The 27,761-nt window shown below is 44.4% G+C and overlaps 1 protein-coding gene across 3 annotated transcripts in view; it reads right to left on the bottom strand.

Moving 5' to 3' along the window:
- ETV4 (ETS variant transcription factor 4) overlaps positions 1-27,761 on the bottom strand; it is a 44,060-nt gene that overhangs the window by 4,296 nt on the left and 12,003 nt on the right. For 2 of the 3 annotated variants that reach the window (XM_035136399.3, XM_060281418.2), the window contains 6 exons: positions 22,359-22,412; positions 20,820-20,946; positions 19,619-19,693; positions 16,066-16,316; positions 2,255-2,329; positions 1,190-1,258 (listed from right to left, as the gene is read on the bottom strand). In XM_035136399.3, the coding sequence (XP_034992290.3) occupies positions 1,190-1,258; positions 2,255-2,329; positions 16,066-16,316; positions 19,619-19,693; positions 20,820-20,946; positions 22,359-22,412 (651 nt within the window). The remainder of the gene's footprint in view (positions 1-1,189; positions 1,259-2,254; positions 2,330-16,065; positions 16,317-19,618; positions 19,694-20,819; positions 20,947-22,358; positions 22,413-27,761) is intronic. The other variant, XM_088654600.1, reaches the window with a different exon arrangement.

Genomic DNA, 27,761 nt, shown 5'->3' with positions numbered 1-27,761 from the left:
GCACCTCCAGATGGTGGAGACATCAGGTGCTATCCTGGCACCCGGGAATCTTCGCTTGGTTGCAAGTGGCCGATAGCCAGGTGCAAAAGGCGCCTGGTGAATTTCGAACATTGGCTCAAAGTTCATCGCTCCCTCTATAATCAAACTCGGGTGATGAGTGCCAAGGGCTAAGTAGCCAAAATAAGACCAGTAGCAAACAAAGAGGCAGGCGTCAGTATGCTTGGTGGAAGCCCAGGTTTTGCAGAGGTATATATAAATATTTGCAAAAGACCTCCAAAACAGCCCTAGGAGGACTCAGTAGCATGGTGCCCTGAATGTCCATTGGAAAAGAAAAGTATAAAATCGTGAACAGAGGGAGCATCTTGGACACCAGTGTGGTTAGCTGGTACCCGGAATAGGAGTGCTCCCATTAGAAGATGGAGATACACAGCAACATTTTGTTGCAGGTTTTCCATGTTACTTCATATATTCCAGGGCAGATAAAGAGTCTGACAAAAAGGCCGATTCCCGAGCTAAGACTTGCTACAAATTAAGCCCTGGAAGAGAGTAAGAATTTTAGCACAAAGTCTATAGGCAACTCTCAACTTATGACGGAGTTACATTCTGGGGGTGGTTCCTAAAGCCAAAATTACGTATTTTCAAAACACATTGGGCTCCTTGGCGGGTGGGATTGCCGAAGTCTTTTTTCCCAGATGCCCACCCCTTTTACTCATCAATGAGGTAAGACACAATGGCTTAGCCCCCTGCCCCAACACACACACACACACACACACACACACACACACACACACACCTCTATTATGATCTGGATTTCAAATTTAATTTTTCCAATTCTAGCTCCACCTGACTTTTCAGAGAGGAAGGCAAATTTCAGCTTTGGGCAAGACGGTGAAGATCATTGCTCCGGTTCCTTTTCCTTACCAGAACCATGCACATGAAAAAAGGCCCTACATTTAAATACCGCAAATTTCCAAGGCTGTAAAGACTTGGGCTTTTCTTCATACGCAGGGAGGGATTGTGATCTGTGGCTCATAGTTGGGCACTCTGGTTCAGATTTCTTTAAATTGTTTGTTTTAGAGAATACTGAATTCATGCAAAACGTTTCCTTAGCTCAATCAGGCAGCCTTTGAAAAGATGGGGGAGGCCCAGGGGTGCAGCTCATATAACCCAGGGCAATTGCGTATCTGACCTTCAAACTTCTCAGGGACGACGCAGACGTCATCAGCGAATGGCCGCGCCTGTTTCTCATAACTGTACCCTGTAAAAAGAAGAACACATCAGCAGGGCATGTGCTGATTTTTTTTCAACTTTCACATTCCAAAAATGAGGGGTACTAAGAACTTTTAACATGGATTCGAAAAGATAGCTTGGCTAAATGAACATAATTTAGTTTTGCTTGGTGAACAACCACATAGAAAAAGATCTGACTTGCAGCAGGAGTCTTGAACGTTCCCGTTTGGGGGGATGAATGACTGACTCATCAACCAGGGTTAGCTGCCAGAACCTTCTTTCCAGTGCTCCGGATCTTACCTTCCAAGTCCCGGACTGCAGAATCCGGGACCGGCAGCCGTGTGACACTGGAAGTTGCGCCGACGCAACTTCCAGTGTCGCTCTGCCCATCTACGGGCACCAAAAATGGCCGACACCGGAAGTCGCGTCTATGCACTTCTGGACATGCGTAAATGCGACTTTTGAAGCCGGCGGCGGCCATTTTTGGTGCCCATAGAAGGGCAAATCAGAAAGGAAAAAAATGGCCGCCGGCAGGAGAAAATAACGGAGAAAAACGGGAGACGAAGTGATACGGGGGACCACCGGGAAAAGGTAAGTAAAAACGGGGGTTTCCCGGAGAAAACGGGGTACTTGGCAGCTATGCTCCGGATTGGCTGGGACTGGTCACGTGTCCCAGTGCTCCTCGCAATGCTCCAGATTGGCTGGAAGTGATCACATGACAACCGCTCACCCCTATAAAAGCTTCCAACGCCACATGCATTCCCTTGGTTTTGCCCAACCAGGGTTGTGTGACATGGAAACTCTGCAATGCTCAGAAAGTACACTTGCTTTTCTTACTGGCCCGTATGTACTGCAGCTGAACTCCAAATACAGAAAACATAGGGCAGATCCTTTCCTGAGTGTACAAACCTGCCTTTTACTAGTCAGCCTGGTCTCGTGTGTAGACTGAGAAACGGCTAACAGCCCAGCTAATACGAGATATTGGCTTGCGGACAAGAAAAGGCCTTCAAGGAAAATGCCTCACCTAGTGTTCCGTCAGGGTTGGAATGTACTGGGAAAGGGTCCACATTCATATACATCGAATGGCAGCTCGGGACATCTATAAGGCAGACACAAAGATACAAAAGACAAACGGGTCAAATCAGTAATGATACACAAGTTCCTATTGGAAGACCGGTCAAATGTTAGAACACTAGCAGTGGCGAAATTTCTATCGGTGGTTGTGAGAATCAATGATCCCAACTCTTAAGTCTGAACAAAACATTTCTGAAACCTGAAGGCAGGATGTCCTTTTTTTTTTAAAAAAAGTAATTTTTATTGATTTTGCATATAAACTGAACAAAAAGAAAATTAGACACATAAACATAAAATAACATATTTTCCTCCTTCTTCCAACCCACCCCCCCTGAGATCCCTCCTGCCACCAGGTATCCCCATGGACAGTGTGCAGTCGAAGGTGGTGCATCTTCATAGCTGGGCTTGTCCCCACCCCCCCTCATCCCCCCCCAGAACCCCCCCTGCCACCGAGGAATCCTAGGGAAACAAGAAGAGAGCGGGTGTCCCCCCAACTATTTATCTTAACTTTATCAAAGCTCACCCCAAAAAAGAATAAAAAACAAAAACAAAAACCCAGGAATAAGAGAAAAAGAAAAAAGAGCAACTGCAAAAATAAATAAAAAATAAAAAAGAGAAGAAAAATAAAAAGAAAAAAATTAAAGAGGAACAATTAATAGTTGTTCCTTTCTTTCCTTTAAAATCATTGTATTATTATGGGCTTCCCCTACCTCCCCCCTTTTCTGATTTTCATTTTTAACTCCTCTTTAGCAGTTTTCTTCTCATATTCCCCTTTCTATTTTCCACACTCTCCAATCTTACTTCAATAGTATCCTTATTTCTGATAGATTTATTTTCTAACAACTTTCCCCATTCCCTCCCTCCCCTCCCCCCCAGCACTCCCTCTGCCACCGAGAGTCCCAGAGGAAAGAAAGAGAGGCAATGGTTCTTTTTCCAATTGGGACTTCCCTCCCCCCCCCGCCCTCCCCGCCCAGGAGCCCCCCCTGCCACCAGGAGCTCCCCGCATGCAGAGGGCCGGCAAGAGGTCCAGAACCCCCAACCGTCCCTTCCATCATTCATCTTATCAAATTCACTTTTTGATACTTCTAAATGAATTCTAAATCTTATTTCTAACTTATCAATTTTCCTTTCCCCCCCATGCCTCAATTTCCCCCCCAAAAAACTCCCATAAATTTTTAAAACCTTTTTACATTCCCAATTCCAAATCTTATCTTTATCCTCAATTCTTCCCTCTCTATGCCCTGATCCCGGCCCTCCCCTTCCAGTCCAGCAAGTACCAAAGTCCATGATCCAGTTTTCAGTCCTTTTTTATCCATCATATTAAACAACAAATATACCTCCTTCATCCCACCCCCTTCCTGACAAGTTTTTCAATCCAGTCTTCTCTATTCTCCCCCCCCCCCCATAAGTCATTTCTTCTTTGCATGATGCTTTTCTTGTGGGTTTTCTGTCTCTTCAAAAATTCTTGCTTTTTCCCCTCCTGAGGATGATTAATTCCACTCTCAGCTAAGTCTTTATTCATTGGCAAGTCCTGTATTTCATCCTCATTTACTTCAACTGTGTTGTGTATCAGTTCGTCCGTCTGTTTATCCTCATGCATCATTTCTTGAAGTGTTTCATTTTTCTGTAAATCTTGATTCATTCCTTCCAAATGTTGTTGAGTCTTACACATATTAATTCTCATTTCCCACAAGAGTCTCAAAACTTTCTCCTGGAAGCCAGGTGTGTAATCTTCTGTTGACATTTTTCTAGCTTTCCAAGGGCAGAGCAAAACTTGGGAAACAGGAAGTGGTTACAAGTTGCAGTTCTTCCACATAGCCCAAACTGGATGCAGTATATTCTCAAATATCAAAACAAAAGTTTTAGAGTGTCCATTCCTTCCTTTTGCTCCCCCCATTATATTCCACTCGCTGTTCTGTTCAGGGTGCCGAGTTTCAGGGCACAGAGGGGGTCTCTTCTTCAATTAAATAAATTTGCAGGGATTCTTAATATCTAAAACAATTCTCCCCCCTAACCCTGCCTCAGGAGGAGAGTCTTTAGTCAGTCCTCGGAGATATTCCAGGAATAAAGTTTTTAGTCCCCGGCACTGGGATTCCTCCTTAAGCTGCTTCCTCTTTAAATCAGTAGGGGGGAGATCGGCTTCCGTTTTTTAAATCTCACCCCCATTCCAAATCTCAAGTCCAATTTTAAATCTTTAAGTCCTTATTACTCACGGTCTTTCAATTTCTTAACTTCTTCTTTAGGAAAATCCAGCGCTCCCCGCCTCCGGCACGGAGCTTCTCCCTGCAAGGGTAGCGATGGCACACCAAAATGGCCCCGCGACTACAACCCTTCTCGCTCCGGAGCTCTTATTAGAGCTTACCGGAGAGTTGGGGAGTCGGGATTGGGGCGCTGCTTGGCGATTTCCGCCCCCAGAACGCACGACCTGGGGTTCTTTGGGGTGCAGCGGCGCTCCTGCTGCTTCCCCCTCCCTTGCAGAGACGGGTCGCCTCGGAACGCGAGACGAACCCCGCCGGACGGCGCTGGCGCTGAACCGGAAGCCCCCTGAAGGCAGGATGTCCTTATTGGGTATTGCTTTGTAACAAACTGATGGGTCTATGGGCCGTAATAAAGATTGTATTTGTATTTGTAATGATACATTGGGCGAGAGACTTTGGGTATCATATACAACTTACAGCTTAGGAGAAATGGAATTTAAAGTTCACATCATGTTGGCAAAAATGTATAAAACATGCTCAAATGTATGCTGGAAATGTAAAGAAAAAGAAGGCACCTTCTATCATATGTGGTAGAATTGTAAGGTATTAAAAGGATGTTGGGAAATGATATATAATGAGTTGAAAAAAATGTTTAAAATAACCTTTGCTAAAAAACAACAACCTGAAGCCTTCCTTTTAGGAATTCTAAGTGCCGGGAATCCCAAGGGAGCAGAAAATATTATTTATGTATGCGACCATGGCTGCACGGATGTTATTGGCCCAGAGATGCAAAGAAGATAAAATCCCGACCAGAGAAGAATGGCAGATCAAGTTGACGGATTATGCCGAAATGGCTAAAATTAACTAAAGAAGTTGGACGACAAAGAAATGGCTAAAATGACTGGAAGAATCAAAAATCATGAAGACCAAAATTTTAATAAGGAATGGGGAATTTTAAAAAAACTTATCTTAAAGACCATTGTAAACAGTTAAAATCGTTAGTACCCTGTTTCTCATATTTTAAGACATACCCATAAAATAAGCCATAGCAGGATTTTTAAGCATTCAAGGAATATAAGCCATACCCCGAAAATAAAACATAGTGATAGGCGCAGCAGCAATGCCGGCCGCGGCAGGAGGAGGAGGAAAAAAATAAGACATCCCTTGAAAATAAGCCATAGTGTGTTTTTTTGAGGAAAAAATAAATATAAGACGTGTCTTATAATATGAGAAACACGGTAGGATTGGAATATCACTTGTAGATTAAGACAGAATTCTGGACACAAATACAGTGGTACCTCTACTTACGAATTTAATGTGTTCCGAACGCACATTCATAAGTCGAAAAAAATTGTAAGTCAAATCCCATAAGAATGCATTGGGAGAAAAAATTCGTAAGTCGAAGCAACCCTATCTAAAAATTCGTAAGTAGAAAAAATCCTATCTAAACCGCATCCAAGATGGCAGACGGAGCTCCGTTCGTAAGTAGAGTTATTCGTAAGTAGAGGTACCACTGTAGAGATGTAAAAAATTTGGATCATCGTAAAAGATGCAGGAGGAAATGATTAATAACAGGACCCACAAAGGGGAGGATGGAAGTCCAGGAGATTCCTTGGAATCTTGTTTTTATGACTTCTATTTGATATATCTCTGTAAAAGTTTAAGTTGAAAAACCAAATAAATCATTTTTTAAAAAAGACAGACAGGCACAAAGTGCTGGGTTGAGTAGGCAAGATTTGGTTTCCTCCCTCCAGAGGTGCAAATCCTAAAAGTGGCGGCTTCATATTTGTGGAATTCTCTCTCCGGAGAAAGTTAGCTAGCCAGGGAGCCCGCCCCCATACTAGACAGACTCCACTAACACTTCATTAACACACTGCAATAATATTTACAATTGGTTTTACTGTATGGCGGGTGGAGAGGTTTGAGTCTTTGGATTATTACACTAAATTGCTTTAATGATTTGCGCTCAACTTTTATTATTGCTCTTTCTGCTGCCCTGCCTGAAATTCCCACCCCCCTTCAAATAAAAGGGGAGATTAAAAAAAATTTAAATAAATAAATAAAACAAATAGCAGCAGAGAGAACCTCACCCTTTGGTATGTGTTTTCAAAATAGTAATAATAATCTAAATGGATTCAGATCTATCCGAGCTAGCATATTTCTTTAACTCAGATTTTTTTTCATTGACTAAACGTGCGAGCTGCAGTAATTTTATGTGTTGAAAAAAAATATCTTAAGAAAAAAGTCCAGTAGCCAATAGTAAGTCTTGTGAAAATATTTGAAGGGGTGTTGTGAATCAGTAAGTGTGATTTCAATGGTGTATTCAAACACATTTGAACTGCACCTAAGAATTAGTGCTTGGATTGTGGGGGCGGCGGGGGGCGGTTTCGTCCTCATTCTCAATCCCTTTTCCTTTTGTGTTGCAATTGCCTTATTACGGATATTTACAAGTTCTCTGGGAGCCCGTCTCTCAAGGGAAGAGTAGGCTAAAAATGCTTCAGATACGATTGCATAATATGCAAGACGATGCCCTGTTAAGCAAAAGCTCTTTTTGCCCCACAAGCCTGCCCCCCTCCCCCCCGGCATCAAAACCCAACACTGAAACACGGCTCTGAACAACAGTGCATTTCAAATGCATGGGTTAAACGTTTAAAAGTTGGTGTTATAGGAATTCTAAGGTCTTATGTGGGGGGGGGGGGTGAGCACCCTGTTGCAACAGTTTAATAAAGATCAGGCTTACTAGCTGATTTGCTTCTCAACATTCTCTGGTTGGCCTCTGTTATTTTCTCCTGGCGATAGAGAACCTACATAAGGACTCTATATATGGGCTCTTGGGTACCCCATAAGGGGAAAGGAGCAGCGAACATAATGCCAGATAATAGAAAAAAATATATTTCTATATGCATGTGCAGCAGCTAGGCTGCTGATTGCCCAGAAATGGAGAAGGAATTGCCCACAATTCAAGATTGGCAACTAAAATTAATTGAATTTATGAATTTGGAGAGAATGACGGCAGCAATTCCAGAGAAGCGGACACAGAGCAATGGGTTCAAACTTCAAGAAAGAAGATTCCACCTAAACATTAGGAAGAACTTCCTCTCAGTAAGAGCTGTTCGACAGTGGAATTTGCTACCAAGGAGTGTGGTGGAGTCTCCTTCTTTGGAGGTCTTTAAGCAGAGGCTTGACAGCCATATGTCAAGAATGCTTTGATGGTGTTTCCTGCTTGGCAGGGGGTTGGACTGGATGGCCCTTGTGGTCTCTTCCAACTCTATGATTCTATGATTCTAATTAAAAATACTTCTAAACAAAAATATAAATTGGAATGGGGGTTTGTGGAAGAGTATTTTTTAAAAATCGATATAAAAACTGAGTTGATGATCTGCTTAAATTAGGCTGTCATGAGGAGAATAGAAATTAGAAAGGAAAAATTGAGAATTGTAAATTAGAGATACAAATGTAAATGAAAGTAACGCAAGTTAAAAATGAATTTGTAAGATAAGCGATGTGTTGTGATTGGGAAGTTAACTTTTTTTTAATGATATTGGAATCAGCTGTCTATCAAGACCTATACAAATGCTGTATATTTTAAGGTGTTGTAGTTTAATGAATTTAAATAAAGATTTTTTAAAAACCTTTTAAAAGGAGGGGGGGAAGGAGCAGCTTTTTCTTATAACATTGGTAAGAGTGGCTTCTCTCCCGCACTCTCCCAAAAGCAGCCTGAGGTTTTGCAAGGTTCATCCGAGAGGAAGGGGCAAGCCCAGGAAAAGCCTTTAAAGGCTGCCCATGGAGAAAATTAAGGGCTGCCGGAAAGAGGGGGCTGGGGTTTTTTTTGTTTTTTTGCTTCTCTGGCAGCCAAAGAAACCCCTGTTCCACCCAGGCATTTCGACGCCCCGGGCTCGGAAGTTGCATGCCCAGACTTTCTTCCCTCTGGGCTTCCAGCCAAGAGCAAGAATTGGCTCCGGTTACCAGCCTGTGCGCTGATGTCAGCTGCCCATAAGGAGAGCAGCCTTGCTGTAATCCGACACCCCGCCAGCCCAGAGCCCAGTTCCTGTGCCTCCATTTTGTGAATGAAATTCCTTTCTGCTCCATTCAGCAACAGGAGGGCTCCCTGCCAGGACGCGGGGGGGGGAGAGGGGGAGGCAGCTCGAGGTTATGCAACGCAATGCAACGCCAGGCCTTGGGAAGAAGCACAGCAGCACCGCTTCTCTCCCTCCCTTCTAGTATTTGAAGGTCACAAAATGTCAAGCCACCCCAGAGAGGAATAACGGCGTGCCGTCGGGGTTCGATAAGCTGAAAAGGGAAGGTGCGATTTAAGCAAGGGGGTGGATGGAAAGGAAATCTCGACAACGTCGCATGCCAGATAAAAGTCTCCGGCCAGATGAAAGGGTTGCCAGTCTCTTTTTGTACACAGAAAAATACAGCGGCACCTTGGTTCCCAAACTTAAGCCGTTCCGGACGTCTGTTCCAAAACCAAAGCGTTCGAAAACCAAGGTGCACTTTCCCATAGAAAGTAATGCAAAATGGATCAATCCGTTCCAGGCTTTTAAAAGCAACCCCTAAAACAGCAATTTGACGTGAATTTTACTATATAACAAGACCATGGATCCATAAAATGAAAGCAATATACAATGTACTGCAGTCACACAATCGATCAATCAGTGGCTGAACTGGGTTCCACACGAAAACAAAACAAAAAAAGCGACAGAAATAGAAATGCAAAATAAATAGCCAAAACAGATAGACCTCAGCTTGGCACTCAAATTGGAAGCGTAACACCCAAAACGGAGCACGTTCGGCGTCCAGAAAAAGTTTGCAAAACAGAACACTTCTGGGTTTGCAGTGTTGGGTTCCAAGTTGTTTTGAGTGCCAAGGCATTTGAGAACCAAGGTACCACTGTTTGATTAAGCGGAGCCATTGAATAGATACATAAACTACCTGAAAATGATTTACAGGTGGTATCTAACTCCGAGTAGACTTGCTAAAATGTATAAGTCTGAATCAGATAAGTGCTGGAGATGTAACCGAGGTTGAGGGTACATTTCATCATATGTGGTGGACTTGTAAAAGGGTAAAAGAGTATTGGGAAATGATGTACAGTGAATTGGAAAAAATGTTTTAAAATACCTTTTAAAAAAAAAATAACCCACAACCCAGAGTCCTTTTTTGTTGGGGATAATTCAGAGGGAGATTCCCAGGTGTCAAAAAAAGACTATTTATGTATGCTACCACTGCGGCCTGTGTTTTGTTAGCCCAAAAATGGAAAACGAGCGAGGTCCCAACCAAAGAAGAATGGCAACTTTAAAACTGATGGAATACACACAACTTGCAGATTTAACATCTAGAATAAGAGAACAAGAAGAACATACGTTTAAAGAAGTTTGGAAAATGTTTCCTGAATATATGGGTGAAAATTGTGTTCATTTAAAAACGCTGGTAGCATTAAGATGAATTCAACGGTGTAAATAAGTTTTGATGGATGTGATAAAAACATACTGAATTGTTTAGTTTATGTGAAATATGCAGGGATGTATGGTATGCAAAATGAGCTACGGGAAGAGAAGAAGGGAAGTCATTTATATTGTAAGGATGTAAAATGAGTATTTTTAAATTGTAAAACAGAAAACTTAATAAAGATTATATTTTAAAAAAAAGAAAAGTATGATTACAGGTTCAATAGACACATAAAAGCCAATGCCCAGTTTGATCCCCACCCTGGTCTTAGAAGGCTATTGAAAAAACTGAATGAGAGGACCAATCTCACTGGAGAGGATGTCATTTATCCAGGGCAGGGGAAAGGTTTGTAGGAGGTTTGGAGCTGGAGCTGGCCCTGGAAGAACTTATTCAGAGATCTTGCAGTGTGTAATAAGCTATCCCTCCACAGTGAGATGTGCGAGAGGAGGGTAGGCCTGCCTAAGGAACAGCAGCCACCTTTTGATCGCATCTCATAGGCTCATTAGCTTGCAAGCTATGAAACTGAGCACAGAAACATCCCAGGCTGAGAAGTAAAAGGAAATGAATAAAGCAAGAAAAGATTGCCTCTCAGTCAGAGAAATGAGGGGGGGGGGGGAGAGGTGCAGCCTGCTTGAAAGTGACCTGTAGCTTTCTTTTAAGAAAGAAAGAAAGAAAGAGAAGAAAGAAAGAAAGAAAGAAAGAAAGAAAGAAAGAAAGAAAGAGAGAGAGAGAGAGAGAGAGAGAGAGAGAGAGAGAGAGAGAAAGAAAGAAAGAGAAGAGAGAGAGAGAGAGAGAGAGAGAGAGAGAGAGAGAGAGAGAGAGAGAGAGAGAGAGAAGAAAGAAAGAAAGAAAGAAAGAAAGAAAGAAAGAAAGAAAGAAAGAAAGAAAGAAAGAAAGAAAGAAAGAAAGAAAGAGAAAGATGGATAGCTTATAGACTTATTTTGTCATTTTTGCCCCAAAAGGAGAAGAACACTGAGTTTGGGGAAGCAGTTGAGTGTGGGGTGGAAGTCTGCAAGCTTTCAAGATTCATCAAAGTGATAGAATGGCTGATGAAGAATTCTATGAACCCGAAAAGCTTGTACATATCCATAACATAATCAATAGCTTAAGAAAAAGCAGCTTTTGAAAAACACACAAAACGGGCTGTGTGATTGTACATTACTGTACAAAACATTTTTAAATTTTTAGTTGAACGCATACACCGTGTCAACAAAAAACCCAAAAAAACACGGTCAACGGTTACAGCTTAAGACAGACACAGTCTTCCCAGCTCATGCTATAAGGCAGGCATCCCCAAACTGCGGCCCTCCAGATGTTTTGGCCTACAACTCCCATGATCCCTAGCTAACAGGACCAGTAGTTGGGGAAGATGGGAATTGTAGTCCAAAACATCTGGAGGGCCTGCTATAAGGTATAAAGTAGATCATTCAGGGCTAAACTTCTACCCTGTTTCTCATATTTTAAGACATACCCATAAAATAAGCCATAGCAGGATTTTTAAGCATTCAAGGAATATAAGCCATACCCCGAAAATAAGACATAGTGATAGGCGCAGCAGCAATGCCGGCCACGGCAGGAGGAGGAGGAAAAAATAAGACATCCCTTGAAAATAAGCCATAGTGTGTTTTTTTGAGGAAAAAATAAATATAAGATGTGTCTTATAATATGAGAAACACGGTATTTACCTCTGTAAGACATAGCGTCTTTGCTCACCACCCTCCAAAAGTTGTTGGGACTCCAACTCCCATCAGACCTAGCCTGGGATGATGGGAGTTGTAGTGCAGTAAATATGCGGAGGGCAAAAAATCGGCTACGGCATTTATCATTAGCCCCCTTTTACATTCCTCCTCCCTCGTTGTTGTTGTTGTTTAGTCGTTTAGTCGTGTCTGACTCTTCGTGACCCCACGGACCATAGCACGCCAGGCACTCCTGTCTTGCACTGCCTCCCGCAGTGCAAGACAGGAGTGCCTGGCGTGCTATGGTCGTAGCTTCGAGAACACTGTCCAACCATCTTGTCCTCTGTCGTCCCCTTCTCCTAGTGCCCTCAATCTTTCCCAAAATCAGGGTCTTTTCCAAGAATTCTTCTCTTCTCATGAGGTGGCCAAAGTATTGGAGCCTCAGCTTCACAATCTGTCCTTCCAGGGAGCACTCAGGGCTGATTTCCTTAAGAATGGATAGGTTTGATCTTCTAGCAGTCCATGGGACTCTCAAGAGTCTCCTCCAGCACCATAATTCAAAAGCATCAATTCTTCGGCGATCAGCCTTCTTTATGGTTCAGCTCTCACTTCCATACATCACTACTGGGAAAACCATAGCTTTAACTATACGAACCTTTGTCGGCAAGGTGATGTCTCTGCTTTTTAAGATGCTGTCTAGGTTTGTCATTGCTTTTCTCCCAAGAAGCAGGCGTCTTTTAATTTCGTGACTGCTGTCACCATCTGCAGTGATCAAGGAGCCCAAGAAAGTAAAATCTCTCACTGCCTCCATTTCTTCCCCTTCTACTTGCCAGGAGGTGATGGGACCAGTGGCCATGATCTTGGTTTTTTTGATGTTGAGCTTCAGACCATATTTTGCGCTCTCCTCTTTCACCCTCATTAAAAGGTTCTTTAATTCCTCTTCGCTTTCTGCCATCAAGGTTGTGTCATCTGCATATCTGAGGTTGTTGATATTTCTTCCGGCAATCTTAATTCCGGCTTGGGATTCATCTAGTCCAGCCTTTCGCATGATGAATTCTGCATATAAGTTAAATAAGCAGGGAGACAATATACAACCTTGTCGTACTCCTTTCCCAATTTTGAACCAATCAGTTGTTCCCTATCCAGTTCTAACTGTAGCTTCTTGTCCCACATAGAGATTTCTCAGGAGACAGATGAGGTGATCAGGCACTCCCATTTCTTTAAGAACTTGCCATAGTTTGCTGTGGTCGACACAGTCAAAGGCTTTTGCATAGTCAATGAAGCAGAAGTAGACGTTTTTCTGGAACTCTCTAGCTTTCTCCATAATCCAGCGCATGTTTGCTATTTGGTCTCTGGTTCCTCTGCCCCTTCGAAATCCAGCTTGCACTTCTGGGAGTTCTCGGTCCACATACTGCCTAAGCCTGCCTTGTAGAATTTTAAGCATAACCTTGCTAGCGTGTGAAATGAGCGCAATTGTGCGGTAGTTGGAGCATTCTTTGGCACTGCCCTTCTTTGGAATTGGGATGTAGACTGATCTTCTCCAATCCTCTGGCCATTGCTGAGTTTTCCAAACTTGCTGGCATATTGGGTGTAGCACCTTAACAGCATCATCTTTTAAAATTCTAAAAGTTCAGCTGGAATATCATCACTTCCACTGGCCTTGTTATTAGCAGTGCTTTCTAAGGCCCATTTGACTTCACTCTCCAAGATGTCTGGCTCAAGGTCAGCAACCACACTACCTGGGGTGTACGAGACCTCCATATCTTTCTGGTATAATTCCTCTGTGTGTTCTTGCCACCTCTTCTTGATGTCTTCTGCTTCTGTTAGGTCCTTACCACTTTTGTCCTTGATTATGGTAATCTTTGTACGAAATGTTCCTTTCATATCTCCAATTTTCTTGAACAGATCTCTGGTTTTCCCCATTCTATTGTTTTCCTCTATTTCTTTGCATTGCTCATTTAAGAAGACCCTCTTGTCTCTCCTTGCTGTTTTTTGGAAATCTGCATTCAGTTTCCTGTATCTTTCCCTATCTCCCTTGCATTTTGCTTGCCTCCTCTCCTCCGCTATTTGTAAGGCCTCGTTGGATAGCCATTTTGCTTTCTTGCATTTCCTTTTCCTTGGGATGGTTTTCGTTGCTGCCTCCTGTATAATGTTACGAGCCTCCATCCATAGTTCTTCAGGCACTCTGTCCACCAAATCTAAATCCTTAAACCTGTTCCTCACTTCCACTGTGTATTCATAAGGGATTTGATTCAGATTGTATCTTACTGGCCCAGTGGTTTTTCCTACTTTCTTCAGTTTAAGCTGGAATTTTGCTATAAGAAGCTGATGATCTGAGTTACAGTCAGCTCCAGGTCTTGTTTTTGCTGACTGTATAGAGCTTCTCCATCTTTGGCTGCAGAGAATATAATCAATCTGATTTCGATGCTGCCCATTTGGTGATATCCATGTGTAGAGTCGTCTCTTGTGTTGTTGAAAGAGAGTGTTTGTGATGACCAGCTTGTTCTCTTGACAGAACTCTATTAGCCATTGCCCTGCTTCATTTTGAACTCCAAGGCCAAACTTGCCAGTTGTTCCTTTTATCTCTTGATTCCCTACTTTAGCATTCCAATCCCCTGTAATGAGAAGAACATCCTTCTTTGGTGTCATTTCTAGAAGGTGTTGTAGGTCTTCATAGAATTGGTCAATTTCACTTTCTTCAGCACCGGTAGTTGGCGCATAAACTTGGATTACTGTGATGTTAAAAGGTCTTCCTTGGATTCGTATCGAGATCATTCTGTCATTTTTGAGATTGCATCCCATTACAGCTTTTGCCACTCTTTTGTTGACTATGAGGGCCACTCCATTTCTTCTACAGGATTCTTGCCCACAGTAGTAGATATGATAGTCACCCGAACTGAATTCACCCATTCCCTTCCATTTTAGTTCACTGATGCCCAGGATGTCGATATTTATTCTTGTCATCTCATTTTTGACCACATCCAGCTTACCTCCACTCATGGTTCTTACATTCCAGGTTCCTATGCAATATTTTTCTTTACAGCATCGGACTTTCCTTTCGCTTCCAGGCATATCCGCAAGTGAGCGTCCTTTCGGCTTTGGCCCAGCCGCTTCATCAGCTCTGAATCTACTTGTACTTGTCCTCCGCTCTTCCTCAGTAGCATGTTGGACGCCTTCCGACCTGAGGGGCTCATCTTCCAGCGTCATAACTTTTATATGCCTGTTGTCTTTGTCCATGGAGTTTTCTTGGCAGGGATACTGGAGTGGCTTGCCAGTTCCTTCTCCAGGTGGATCACGTTTAGTCAAAACTCTCCACTATGACCTGTCCATCTTGGGTGGCCCTGCATGGCATAGCTCATAGCTTCTCTGAGTTATTCAAGCCCCTTCGCCACGACAAGGCATTGATCCATGAAGGGGCCTCCCTCGTTACAAGGAGAAAACATAGCAAAGTATGAAAATGCAGGGGAATGGGGAAGAAAGAGGTAGAGAAAAGTTAGCAGCCTGACAGACAATTAACTAAGCTCCTTTTCCCACCCCCATCCCACCCCCAAAGCTCTGTGTTCCTGAACACGTGCAGAGAACTTTTTTATTTTCTTTTTAAAAACGTTCTCCTCCTTTCTTTTCTGAGAGCCCGCAGTCCCCCTTTTTCCTCTGGGAATCTGCTTTCCTATTCCCGCAGGAAAAGGGGAATCAACTTTGGCTTTTCAAGATGTTGACTCCAGCTCCCATCATTCCCCAGCCAACATGGCCAATGGACCGGGATGGATGGGAACTGTATTCTCAACATCAGAAGGGCTGCAGCTTAGCCATTCCTGGTAAAAAACAACAACACCAAAGCAAGTCAGGACCACTTCCAAGTTTCGTTGGAAGTTCGCTGGCTTCGTCCCAGCAAAGGAAGATTGGATACAAAAACTCACGCAATATGCAGAAATGGCGAAACTTACTGGAAGAATAAGAAATCAAGATAACAAACTTTTTTATATATAAAAGAATGGAAATGTTTTACTGAATATTTACAGATAAATGGTAAACAGATAAGAACACTGGCAGGATTACTGTAAGAACCTGCAGTTTGATAAGAGTATATATTTAAAGTAGATGAATAAATGAACCAATTATTCCGCATATTGGATATGCGGAAGATATTAAAAATAAATTCAAGGAACTGCAGAAAGGGGGGGGTAGAAAGTCAAGTTTTGAATGTTAAAACGATTGTAGAATTGGTGAAACGTATAAACCTGAAATGCATTTTAAAAAATTTATTTTTTAAAAGGACCACTTCCATGTTTTGGGTGCTCCCACCCTTCAGAAGAGGGGCCCCACCAAGATGACTCTCCGGGGCTAATGGGCTTTGGTACGCTGTGCTGAAGAAAAAATACTAGTACACCTCATCTCTCTCACACCCCACAATTCAGCTTGACTCTCTCACTGCCTACCTGCATCAAAAGCATAGTCCATCTGTTCCTGCTTGATGACTACTCCTGTCGCGTACCGGGAGCTGCCACTGGCCCCCAGCGGGTTCGCCTGGTCATACATTGGGTCATGGTACTCCTGCTTGAAGCCCTGGGCAGGGTATGGGAGGCATGGGGCAGACAGCGGGCGCTGATAAGGCGGTGCGGCATCCGATCCCAAGGCTTGAGAGGTGGGGAAGGATTGGCCCATCTCGCCACGCAGCTGATATGAGGAGCTGGAAGGAGGACAGAAAGAGAGTGGGCATAGAGTAACAGGGTTACAGACTTCAAGGGAACCCCGGTGATCATCTAGTCTCACCCCCCCTGCCCAGAGCTGGGTGCAACTGCAGGCATTCTGTTTAAAACACCTCAAACGCCTCCAGTGAAAGCTAACGTTTAAGAAACGCACTACAGTCGTACCTTGGAAGTCAAATGGAATCCATTCTGGAAGTTCTATCCGACTTCTGAAACGTTTGGAAACCAAAGCACAGCTTCTGATTGGCTGCAGGAAGCTTCTGATTGGCTGCAATCAGAAAGCTCCTGCAGCCAATCGGAAGCCACGCCGGACGTTCGGCTTCCAAAAAATAGTTAGCAAACAGGAACAGTCACTTCCGGGTTTGCGGCGTTCCAGAGCCAAAATGTTTGAGAACTAAGCTGTTCAAAAACCAGGATCGACTGTACAAGCTGGCCAGCTCCCCCATACAAAGCGATGCGAGTGTACAGCCACCACTCTTTTGTAGAATCGCAGAACTGTGGAGTTGGAAGGGACCCCAAGGGTCATCCAGTCCAACCCCCTGCAATGTAGGAATCTTTTGCCTAATATGGGGCTCAAACCCACAACCCTGAGATTCAGAGTCTCCTGCTCTACTGACGGAGCTATCGCCCATCTTGCGGCAAAGGCTCCCAGGCATGCAAACAACCGGAGTCTAGAATGCCAGGTGAATTCAGCAGGGCTTAGCTGCAGATAAGCTTCCATCCTGCTCAACGTCTCCAAGCAGCCCGAGTTTCTGATCTTCAGAATGCCGGGTTGGGAAGGTGCCAAACAGGCTAACTGGTCGGGAGCAGGCTGGGACTAGTTGTTGCTTAGCCATACCCCAGAAAAATGGGCACTCACAGATAGCCTGCAGGCATGTTTTGCATTGGAAGTGAAAAGTGAGCAAGATGCTCAGCTCTGCCCCAGACTGCAGATCTCTACATCTGTCTTTCTGTCTGTCTGTCTCTCTATCTCTTTGCTGGGTTTGGATTCTGGGATGGGGTAGAGGAGCTTCCTGGAAGTTTGTTTGGATTCTAAAACTAACCCGTTCTGGGGAGGAATGTGTTAACCCATTACACACACACAGTGTTGCGAAACCTCTAAGACTAACATATGTAAGGTGAAGGTAAAGGACCCCTGGACGGTTAAGTCCAGTCAAAGGCGACTCTGGGGTCGCGATGCTCATCTTGCTTTCAGGCCAAGGGAGCCGGCGTTTGTCCACAGACAGCTTTCTGGGTCCTTGTGGCCAGCAGGACTAAACCATTTCTGGTGCAACGGGACACCGTGATGGAAACCGGAGCGCATGGAAACGCTATTTACCTTCCCGCTGCAGCAGTACCTATTTATCTACTTGCACTGGTGTGCTTTCAAGCTGCTAGGGTGGCAGGAGCTGGGACAGAGCAACGGGAGCTCACCTCACCGCGGGGATTCGAACCGCAGACCTTCTGATTGGCAATCCCAAGAGGCTCAGTGGTTTAGTACCACTGCGCCACATGTGGGGTACCCTTTGGCCCTCCAGATGTTGCAGAACTACAATTCCCACCATCCCTGGCCGTTGGCTATGCTTCCTAGGCCTGATGGGAGCTGCGGTTTAACAGCATCTGGAGAGGAGGAGAACCACATGCTCCACTTTGAGCTCCTTGGAAGAAAAGGTGGTATGGAAATATAATAAATAAAAATAAATAAATACAACCAAAAGGTGGGATGAAGCCTTTCTAAAAGAAGAGTCAAGATTCAGGGAGCTCTTTTCCCACCCCAGCCACTAAAAATAAATAAAATTTAAAATGTAGGGACCATAGCTGCCAAGTTTTCCCTTTTCTCGCGAGAAAGCCTATTCAGCATAAGGGAATTTCCCTTTAAAAAAAGGGAGAACTTGGCAGCTATGGTAGGGACCCTGCCCAAATGATGGGGAACCTGTAGTTCTCCATATGTTGTTGGGACTAGAACTCCCATAGTGTCTGCCCACTGGTGGCCATTTGTGGACCAGCAATAGGTGGAGGGCCACAGCTTCCCCCTCCTTGCCCTACCCACTAGCGATCCAGTTGACTACTTAGCTCAGGATCTGGTAGTGTTTAAAGCAACTGGGCCACATATGTGGCACCCTCTTCCCCAGAGGCCCCCACAGAGCCCTAGTCCGAGTCTATGTCGGAGGAAATATTATTGCAGTCAAACCAACAATTCATGTTTTGCTAGAGAGGCGTATGAAGGGGCTGAGGCTCACCGAGCTCTCCTGTCAAATATGCTAGAGAGAACTCCATGAGATCGCTTCCTTTGTCTGCCTTGGCAAGAAGCTGTGACACTACATAAAGTGGTACCTCCGGTTGCGGACAGGATCCGTTCCAGAGCTCTGGTCGGATCCCAAGGTTTCCGCAACCAGAGGTGCCTGTTCTGTGCGTGCGTGCAGCGCAGCAGAGCATTCGTGCGCATGCGCGTGGTGAAACTGGAAAAATACTTCTGGGTTTGCCGCGTACGTATCCCGAAGGATACGTAACCGGAGGTGAACGTAAGTAGAGTTAACACTGTACTTCCTTCCTGCCTCCTCCATCTTCATCGGGCTTCCAAGCTGACCACATGTGCATGTCTGAGCTCACCATTTTTTAACTTGGATTTTGTACTTTTGTAAAGGTAAAGGGACCCCTGACCATTAGGTCCAGTCATGACCGACTCTGGGGTTGCGCGCTCATCTCGCATTATTGGCCGAGGGAGCCGGCGTACAGCTTCCAGGTCATGTGGCCAGCATGACAAAGCCACTTCTGGCGAACCAGAGCAGCACATGGAAACACCGTTTACCTTCCTGCTGTAGCGGTTCCTATTTATCTACTTGCATTTTGACGTGCTTTCGAAGTTACTTTTGTAACTTAGTAGTTATAAGCCTGCCTTCAATTTGCTGCTGTAATCGCTAGAATATGTAAGTAAATACTACTTTTATTTCTTCACAGAACAATGTGTGTGTGACAGTTGGCTTTTTGAGAGGAAGGGGTAATATCAGAAAAATCCAGCCTGCCTTATAGCATCCTGGATTATTGTTTCTAGAAGGTTAAATCCACCTTGTCTTAGCTTCCAAGTTTAACCCGCAAAGGATGCTACTCTGCTGATCTCGCTAGTGTGAGCGAGGAAGGATGACAACTAGGCAATACATCCTCTCCTGGTGTCTAAATCCATCCCTACAGAAACACTAAAGTCTTTCAAGGACTCCTGCCATTCGGTGGCTGGAGGTCAAGCTTGAGCCTCCAGGATTGGTTGGGATGCATTGCGAAACGATACCTACTCAATGCCATGGCTCACCTGTGCTCCATAAGGTATGCCCGTCCGGGCGCAGCCTGGGGTAGGCCGTGGGAGCTCACAAAGTTTGACTCTTGCCTAGAGAAATACGCAGGCATCAGTTGCAGACAGATATACACCTTACTTCCTCCCAGTGACCTCTTCCACTTAACCCAGCATAACCCGGACACATGGTAACTGGTGCGATTCTCAAACACTTGCTCGTTTTTCTTAGCGACCTCATTCTCCGGGTACAGATCATTACGTAGCCAACAGGGTGGGTTTGATTTAAATCAAATTGATTTAAATCACTAGTAAGACTTGATTTAAATCATTTTTTTAAAAGAAAGACTCATTCTTGCTGGTATAATCTTAATATTTGCAACCAGATGGAATAATAAATTTTCAGAGTAGTTTTTACAGTTATATCAAAAATAAGTGGTTTGGTTATACTATTAGAAATACATAGGCAGGTAATTATGAAATTATTGTGAGGTTTAAAAAGTTAACAGTTTATATTTGGACAACTTTTCTGCTGTGCTTTATTGGAAGGAGAAAAACAATCCCTTCCCTAATAACAATTTGAACCATTTTTTTAACTAAAACAATAACATTATAGCATATGTGTCCATGTTTGTTAACTGATGTGGTTAAACAATTTTAAAAAAAGACTTAGACTGAGTTTTAGCACACATGAAAAACTTAAAACAAACACTTTTTTCCTGATGAATAGCCTTTGGACTATAATATAACTAGAATAACTAGCTTTAGATTTTTCCTACAAAAGCATTTTATTTTAAAAATCCAATTTAAATTTTTAAAAATCCAATTTAATTTTTTTTAAAAAAATTTTTTTATCCACCCTGGTAGGCAAAACCATGCACAAAAGGAGAGTATCAGCAGAAGCAGGGAAACCTTGAAGTTTGCAGCAGTATAAAAAAGTATTGGGCTGGAGGAGCCCTAAAAGTTGGGGAGGGATGGATGGAAATCTCAAAAGCAACCCAATGTTTAGTGGGCATGGAATGCTGGCTGGCTGTTTCTGGGGTGGGGTGGGGTGGAGTGACCAAAAAAAGGGCATGTCTTGATGACCGGACGCTTGAAGAACAGATTGCCAGCACACCAATTCTTAACGCTTTCAAGGAACACTGGAAACGCATCTCACAATGACAGGCGTGCCTCTGGTTAATGTCAGATCAGGGGAGATGGGTTGTAAGCCACTTATTACCTGGCATAAAGGCATTGCTCCCCATTACGGTACTGGTAAGGCTGTCTGCGCCGGCAGGACCCCGCCGCTTCCGAACATGGGCTCTGAGGCTCCTTCTTGATCTTAGCTGGGGGGCTGTGAAGGGCTACTGGGAAAAGGAAATCGAGGTGTCAAGGCCTTCTGACAGGAAAGAGCCCGTGGTTCTCCAGAATCCACTGGACTCCAACTCCCATCAGCCCCAGGCCAGTGTGGCCAATGGCCAGCCACCATGGGAGTTGTAGTCCCAGCATTTGGAAGGCCAAGCCTGGGCAGTGTGTATGGAGGCCCTGGGCTGCACAGACAGAAAGACCCACCCTCTCGGCCTCACTCCAAAGGAAAGCAGAGCAAGATGTTTGGCACCAGTTTGGCTGCCAGAAGGCGACATACAGGTCCAAACATCTCAGGGATGCTACTTTCGATTTGTGTAGGGTTTACTCCTTAGCCTTTTCTTCTCCCGGAGATATCCCAAAAGGCAGCGGAGGTTTAGGATCAGAGTTTTCCTTCTGCTGGATGGACTACCTTCCCAGGTGGACCAGCCCCATCTGCCCCTCACTTCCCTATACAGCTCATGCAGAAACCGCCTTCTTGACTGTTGGACCCATCCGCCGGAGCCTATCTTTGCATGCAGGGAAGTCATCAAGGGTTTGATAATAATAATAATAATAATAATAATAATAATAATAATAATAATAATAATTTATTATTTATACCCCGCCCATCTGGCCAGGTTCCCCCAGCCACTCTGGGCGGCTTCCAACAAAATATTAAAATACAGAAATCCATCAAACATTAAAAGCTTCCCTAAACAGGGCTGCCTTGAGATGCCTTCTAAAGGTCTGGTAATGGTTGTCCTCTTTGACCTCTGGTGGGAGGGCATTCCACAGGGTGGGTGCCACTATTGAGAAGGCCCTCTCCTTGGTTCCCTGTAACTTGGCTTCTCGTAGTGAGGGAACCACCAGAAGGCCCTCGGCGCTGGACCTCAGTGTCCGGGCAGAATGATGAGGGTGGAAACGCTCCTTCAGGTTTGAGACCCATCAGTTACCCTCTCCTGGTTTAGCTGGCCAATCAAAGCCATTGCCCAAGTCACCTCCAAAGGTAGCCCCACATAGAGCGCATCGCAGTAGTCCAAGCAAGAGATAACAAGAGCATGCACCACTCTAGCGAGACGGTCTGTGGGCAGGTAGGGTCTCAGCCTGCGTACCAGATGGAGCTGAAAGACAGCTGCCCTGGACAATGCCAAAAGCATTGTCAGAGTTCAAGACGGGGAGGGAGGGCCTGGAGGCGAAAGCATTCAAGGAGGGTGCAAAGCATGACTGGGATAGAGTCAGGCAGAGGGACTTTGAGGGCCACACCTGGCTTGCGGGCCTGAGGTTCCCCACTTCCCAGTTCAGCGCATTTGGTTGTGCGAAAGGGATCAGGCATGCTGGCGTTTCAGACATTTTCATCACCTTCTGGCTTCTCCCCACTAAAGCCCTACCTTCCCCTCCTCCTCCTCGCCATCTCCCCAGCCATAGTACTTACAGTTTTCTGAATGAAAGTCAGGCACAAATTGCTCATCGCTGTCTGGAACTTGAGCTGCAAAAGAGCAAGAGAGAAGGGGGAGCGACGTTTGGCATCGAACTCGGCACTCTATTAAAACCAGGCTCCAGAAGAAATAAGGCAGCGGGGATTGTGGGGAGGGATGTGGAGAACTAGCTTGCACATGAGATGATGGGAAAAGGATCACTGCCAGGAGACGAGAGCCGGTTTCCCCCTTGGGACTTCAGTCACTTCTACGTAATCTTTCCCCCCCAGTAGGTTCGCCCATTAGCACGGCTGGCTGTTTTCCTTCCTCCGGAGGACCAAAAACTCAGGTGCTCTGCTTCCTTTCTCACTGGGCAGCGCTGATCTCTTAGCGCTTCAGGCAATGCTATGATAGAAGCCCGGGCTAGCTTCGTCCGGCTCAAGAGACAGGAAGGCAAAGCCACCAGCTCTGCACAGCCAAGGGATCCAGACCACAGGAAGGTACAAGCAGCAAGAGATAAGGCAAGCCAGACCGAGCTGCTGGTGAGAGCCAGTGTGGCATAGTGGTTAGAGTGCTGGACTAAAAGCTGGGAGACTGGGGTTCAAATCCCTACTCACAGAGAGAAAAGGAGGACCCTGGGAACTGTAGTTTGTTAAGGGTGCTGAGGGTTGTTAGCAGCGTATATACTCAGGTCTCCACGTGGTCACAATTGGACCTGCACTAGACGCAAAACACGCCCGGCCCCCAGCTAATTTTGAACCCTGGTTGTTAAGAGACCCCAGATCCCCACGCAGAGCTACAATTTCCAGATTGGGGGAGGGGAATGGGGTCTCCTAAGAACAAGAACAGGGTGGAGATACACTGTTGCATGATTTTTATTTATTTATTACTTGAATTTATATACTGCCCTATAGCCGATAGCCGAAGAATTGATGCTTTTGAATTATGGTGCTGGAGGAGACTCTTGAGAGTCCCATGGACTGCAAGAAGATCAAACCTATCCATTCTTAAGGAAATCAGCCCTGAGTGCTCACTGGAAGGACAGATCGTGAAGCTGAGGCTCCAATACTTTGGCCACCTCATGAGAAGAGAAGAATCCTTGGAAAAGACCTTGAGAAAGATGGAGGGCACTAGGGGAAGGGGACGACAGAGGACGAGATGGTTGGACAGTGTTCTCGAAGCTACGAACATGAGTTTGACCAAACTGCGGGAGGCAGTGCAAGACAGGAGTGCCTGGCGTGCTATGGTCCATGGGGTCACGAAGAGTCGTACACGACTAAACGACTAAACAACAACAATATCCGAATGGCTAAGACAGGGGTCCCCAAACTAAGGCCCAGGGGCCAGATGCGGCCCAATCGCCTTCTAAATCTAGCCCGCGGACAGTCCAGGAATCAGCATGTTTTTACATGAGTAGAATGTGTCCTTTTATTTAAAATGCATCTCTGGGTTATTTGTGGGGCACAGGAATTCGTTCATTTTTTTTTTCAAAATATAGTCCGGCACCCCACAAGGTCTGAGGGACAGTGGACCGGCCCCCTGCTGAAAAAGTTTACTGACCCCTGGGCTAAGAGATGGCGAAGGGAGACTTTTAAATGCAAGGACAAGGTTTCTCCTGGATATAGGAATGGGGAGGAAGCCAGGAAAGGGTTGCCATATGAGAGTAAGAAATGTTACAGTGCCCAGGTAGGAACACAGATTATATCCCACCAGGGTTGGGCAGCCTATTCACTGCAGAAAGGCAGCTAAATGCACACATATCCAATGTTAAAAGCTACCGGTAAGTGGCTTCTGTGAAAAGGGATCTCCTGCCTTTATCTGTTCTGTGATCACTCTCACTTCCATTAGGTTTCTCAAGCAATAGTCTAGGTTAGGGAATTAAACAGCACAGTCCTTATATATTGTGTTCAACGAGGTTTACTGCCAGGTAAACCTGAGCTCTGCGAGTGCAGCTTTCTCCCAACTGAAGTGCAGAGTGTTTGAGGACCAGGACATTTGCAGGGAAAGCAAAATGTTTGTTTACAAAGCTATTGTACTACCAACCTTACTGTATGCTTGTGAAATGTGGACCACTTATAAACGCCATCTCCAACTCATCAAAAGATTCCATCAATGGTGTCTCCGAAAATTTTTACATATCACTTGGGAAGACAGGCGAACTAATAATGCCAGTGTTCTGGAAGAAGCAATGATCACCAGTGTCGAAGCAATGATTCTTCAACATCAACTTCGTTCGACTGGTCATGTTGTGCGGATGCCCGATGATCGTCTTCCAAAGCAACTACTCTATTCCGAACTTAAAAATGGAAAGCGCAATGCTGCTGGTCAACGAAAGAGGTTTAAAGACTCTCTCTGGGCAAATCTTTTATAAATGTAGTATAAACACCGACAACTGGGAAACACTGGCCTGCAAGCGCTCCCATTGAAGAACAGCCGTGGGCTTTGAAGGCACTCGAACTCAGGACTCATGGGAGAAAAGTGTAAAGAGGAAGGCACGCTTGGCAAACTCTCACCGTGATCAATTCCTGCCCGGAAATCTATGTCCCCACTGTGGATCCAGAAATGGCTTCCACAGTCACTTGCAGACTCACTTTTTAAACTGTGTTCATGGAAGACATTCTTACTCGGCTACTACGAGCGATCGCCAAAGAAAAAGACTCCCAGGTAAACAGATATGGAGCCACAGGTGAGAGTTGAGTGCAGGGTGGGGACCAAAGGTGGACAAACTATCCCAGAAGGAGCAGGACATCATCAGTTTGACTTCACCCCCAGAGGCACACTCCGTTGTCTCTTAAGGCAGAAAGACGCCGACAAAGCAGATCTAGGGTTGCAGGCCAAGAACGAGTCATACTATATTATTATTTTACCAGGGATAGCTCTAAAATGCTACCATGTCAAGTTGAAAAAATTGTCGAAAGACACTTTTATTAAGAAACCAGAAGCTTTTTTACTTGGAATAGTAGGGGAAGAAATCCCCCAAAAGGACACTACATTCTTTCTGTATGCCACAACTGCCGCGAGGCTACTACTTGCGAAGAATCGGAAGAGTCAAGACATACCACCAACTATAGATGACTGGCAAATGAAGATGATGGAATTTATGGAACTCACCGAACTGACTGGGAGACTCCACGACCACGGAGGTGAAGGAAGGATATTGGAAGAAATTCACCGTATTTTTAGCTCCATAAGACAGACTTTTTTCCCCTCCTAAAAAGTAAGGGGAAATGTCTGTGTGTCTTATGGAGTGAATGTGTTAAGTTATATCTTGGAAAATATTGTAATATTTAATATCCTTTAGTGAAAGTGTTTGAGGCTGTCGGTGTAAATATAGAAGAATAGGTTAAGTTTAAAGTAGATAGAATTGGATGATGTATTGAATTTTAGAACTGCCAAAGATGATCTGATATGAAATTCAGATGGAGGGGATTGTGGAGAGTCACATACCATTGTTTAAGGAAAATTAGGAATTTATAAGTAATATTTGTGTTTGTTTTTCTGTTTGTTTGTTTTTGCTTGTAAAATGAATAAATATTTAATTTTTTTTAAAAAAAATGCTACCATGTCACATAAAATGAGGTATTATCTCTGAAATCATAAGAATAAGCAATCCACTGCCCAGTTTCGCTGGCACTTTAAATCCATCAGTCTCAATTCCCTGAGCCACCCCCGCCTCAATCCCTTCCCTAGACCATTCATGTTTCTTTCAAATGCATGTCTTGTTTCCGCTTGCGTAGTATAAATAGAACTTCTCTGAGAGGCTGGTGCTTTTTAATGCCTTCCACATGGCACTGAATTAAAGGGATATTCCACCCTACTTCGACCTGGCTTGAACTAATGAAAGGAAAGGGGGGAAACCTGGGGGACTGAAAATGGAATACCAATACGTTCCCCCAAAAAACCCGAGGCCTTCTTGTTAGGGCTGATGGGAAATGAAATTTAAAAAGACTGTTCATGTATGCTACAGTGGCAGCGAGAATATTAATAGCCCAGAGATGGAAAGTGCAGGAACTACCTACAATTGCGGAATAGTGAGTGAAGATGTTGGAATATCTAGAGCTGGCAAATTTGACATGCAGAATTCGAAACCAGGAGGACACAAAATTCAGAGAAGAGTGGAGTAAATTTATGGACTATGCAAAGGAGAGCTATAAGAATTTAAAGACTCTGGCGGGCATAAATTAGATCCTACAATGTTGATTTAATACGGGTATAATCTTTGGTATTGAGTTAGCATTTAATTTTGGGAAATTGTAAAATGCGCGAGTAAAGTGAATTGAGGTACCTACTTAAGGGAGGAGGGAAGTCAAAGCCTGATAGAGCTACGTAATGTACAAACGTAAACTGTATCTGTTGATGTAAAGAAATCTGAGAAAAACAATAAAAATTCATTGATTAAAAAAAAAGAAAAAAGAAAATGGAATACCAAACATAAGAAGCTGTCTTCTCCCAAGTCAGACAGTTACTGCCCACAGTCACTAGCAGTGCCTCTCCAAAAACAAGGGAAAAGGACCATATTTTTTTTAAAAAAATAAACATTAAAACAACCCCTTCCCTATATAGGGCTGCCTTCAGATGTCTTCTTAAGGTTATATAGTTACTTGGCTCAGGGGTCGCATAACTCCATACCCTCCAACATTTCTCTGATGAAAATTGGGATGTCCTAAGGAAAAGTGGTGATTCTGTGATCAACTCAGAAACCGGGACGGCTTCTGTAAATCCAGGACTGTTCCTGGAAAGCAGGGACAATTGGAGGGTCTGGTAGTAGGTATTATTATTTTAAGTTATTCAATTTATGTATACCAGTGTTTCTCAACCTTTTTTGGGCCAAGGCACACTTGTTCCATGAAAAAAATCACGGGGCACACCACCATTTAAAAAGTTAAAAAATTTAACTCTGTGCCGCCCTATATTGACTATATAATTATGACTGTAAGAAACACTTGCCAATTGCTGTGTTGGTTGCAATCTCCTGTAATAAGGCTTCACAAGCCGCTGATTTCTCTGCCAGAACAATCCTTTGCTCAGCAAGTTTCAGGTTGAGCTCATCCAGCCAGCTTTTTTAAGTTTGTCTAAAACCACCCTCCCGTGGTGGTGGCTGTTGAGAGCTGCGCTCGCCCCGCGTCGTGACCCGGCCGGCTTCCTTTCTGGCGGGTTAGTGCTGCCTATTGGCGGCCGCCAGGCACGTGACAATGCAAATCGCCCTTCTCGTCGCGGCACACCAGCCAGCGTCTCGCGGCACACTAGTGTGCCGCGGAACAGCGGTTGAGAAACGCTGATGTATACCACCCTACATCTGAGGATTACAGGTTCGGTTTACAGTAGCCCCAGTAGAAGGAAAGTTATACAGCAAAATGTGATGGCAACCTTCTAACTGGTTTCTGTACCCTATACATTTAAAGTGGCATCATACCACTTTA

Source organism: Zootoca vivipara, chromosome 12, assembly GCF_965207765.1.
Source record: "Zootoca vivipara chromosome 12, rZooViv2.hap1.1, whole genome shotgun sequence".
NCBI classification, from domain to species: Eukaryota; Metazoa; Chordata; class Lepidosauria; order Squamata; family Lacertidae; genus Zootoca; species Zootoca vivipara.
Note: the sequence above shows the minus strand (reverse complement) of the source record. Positions and strands in the feature narration are given on the sequence as shown.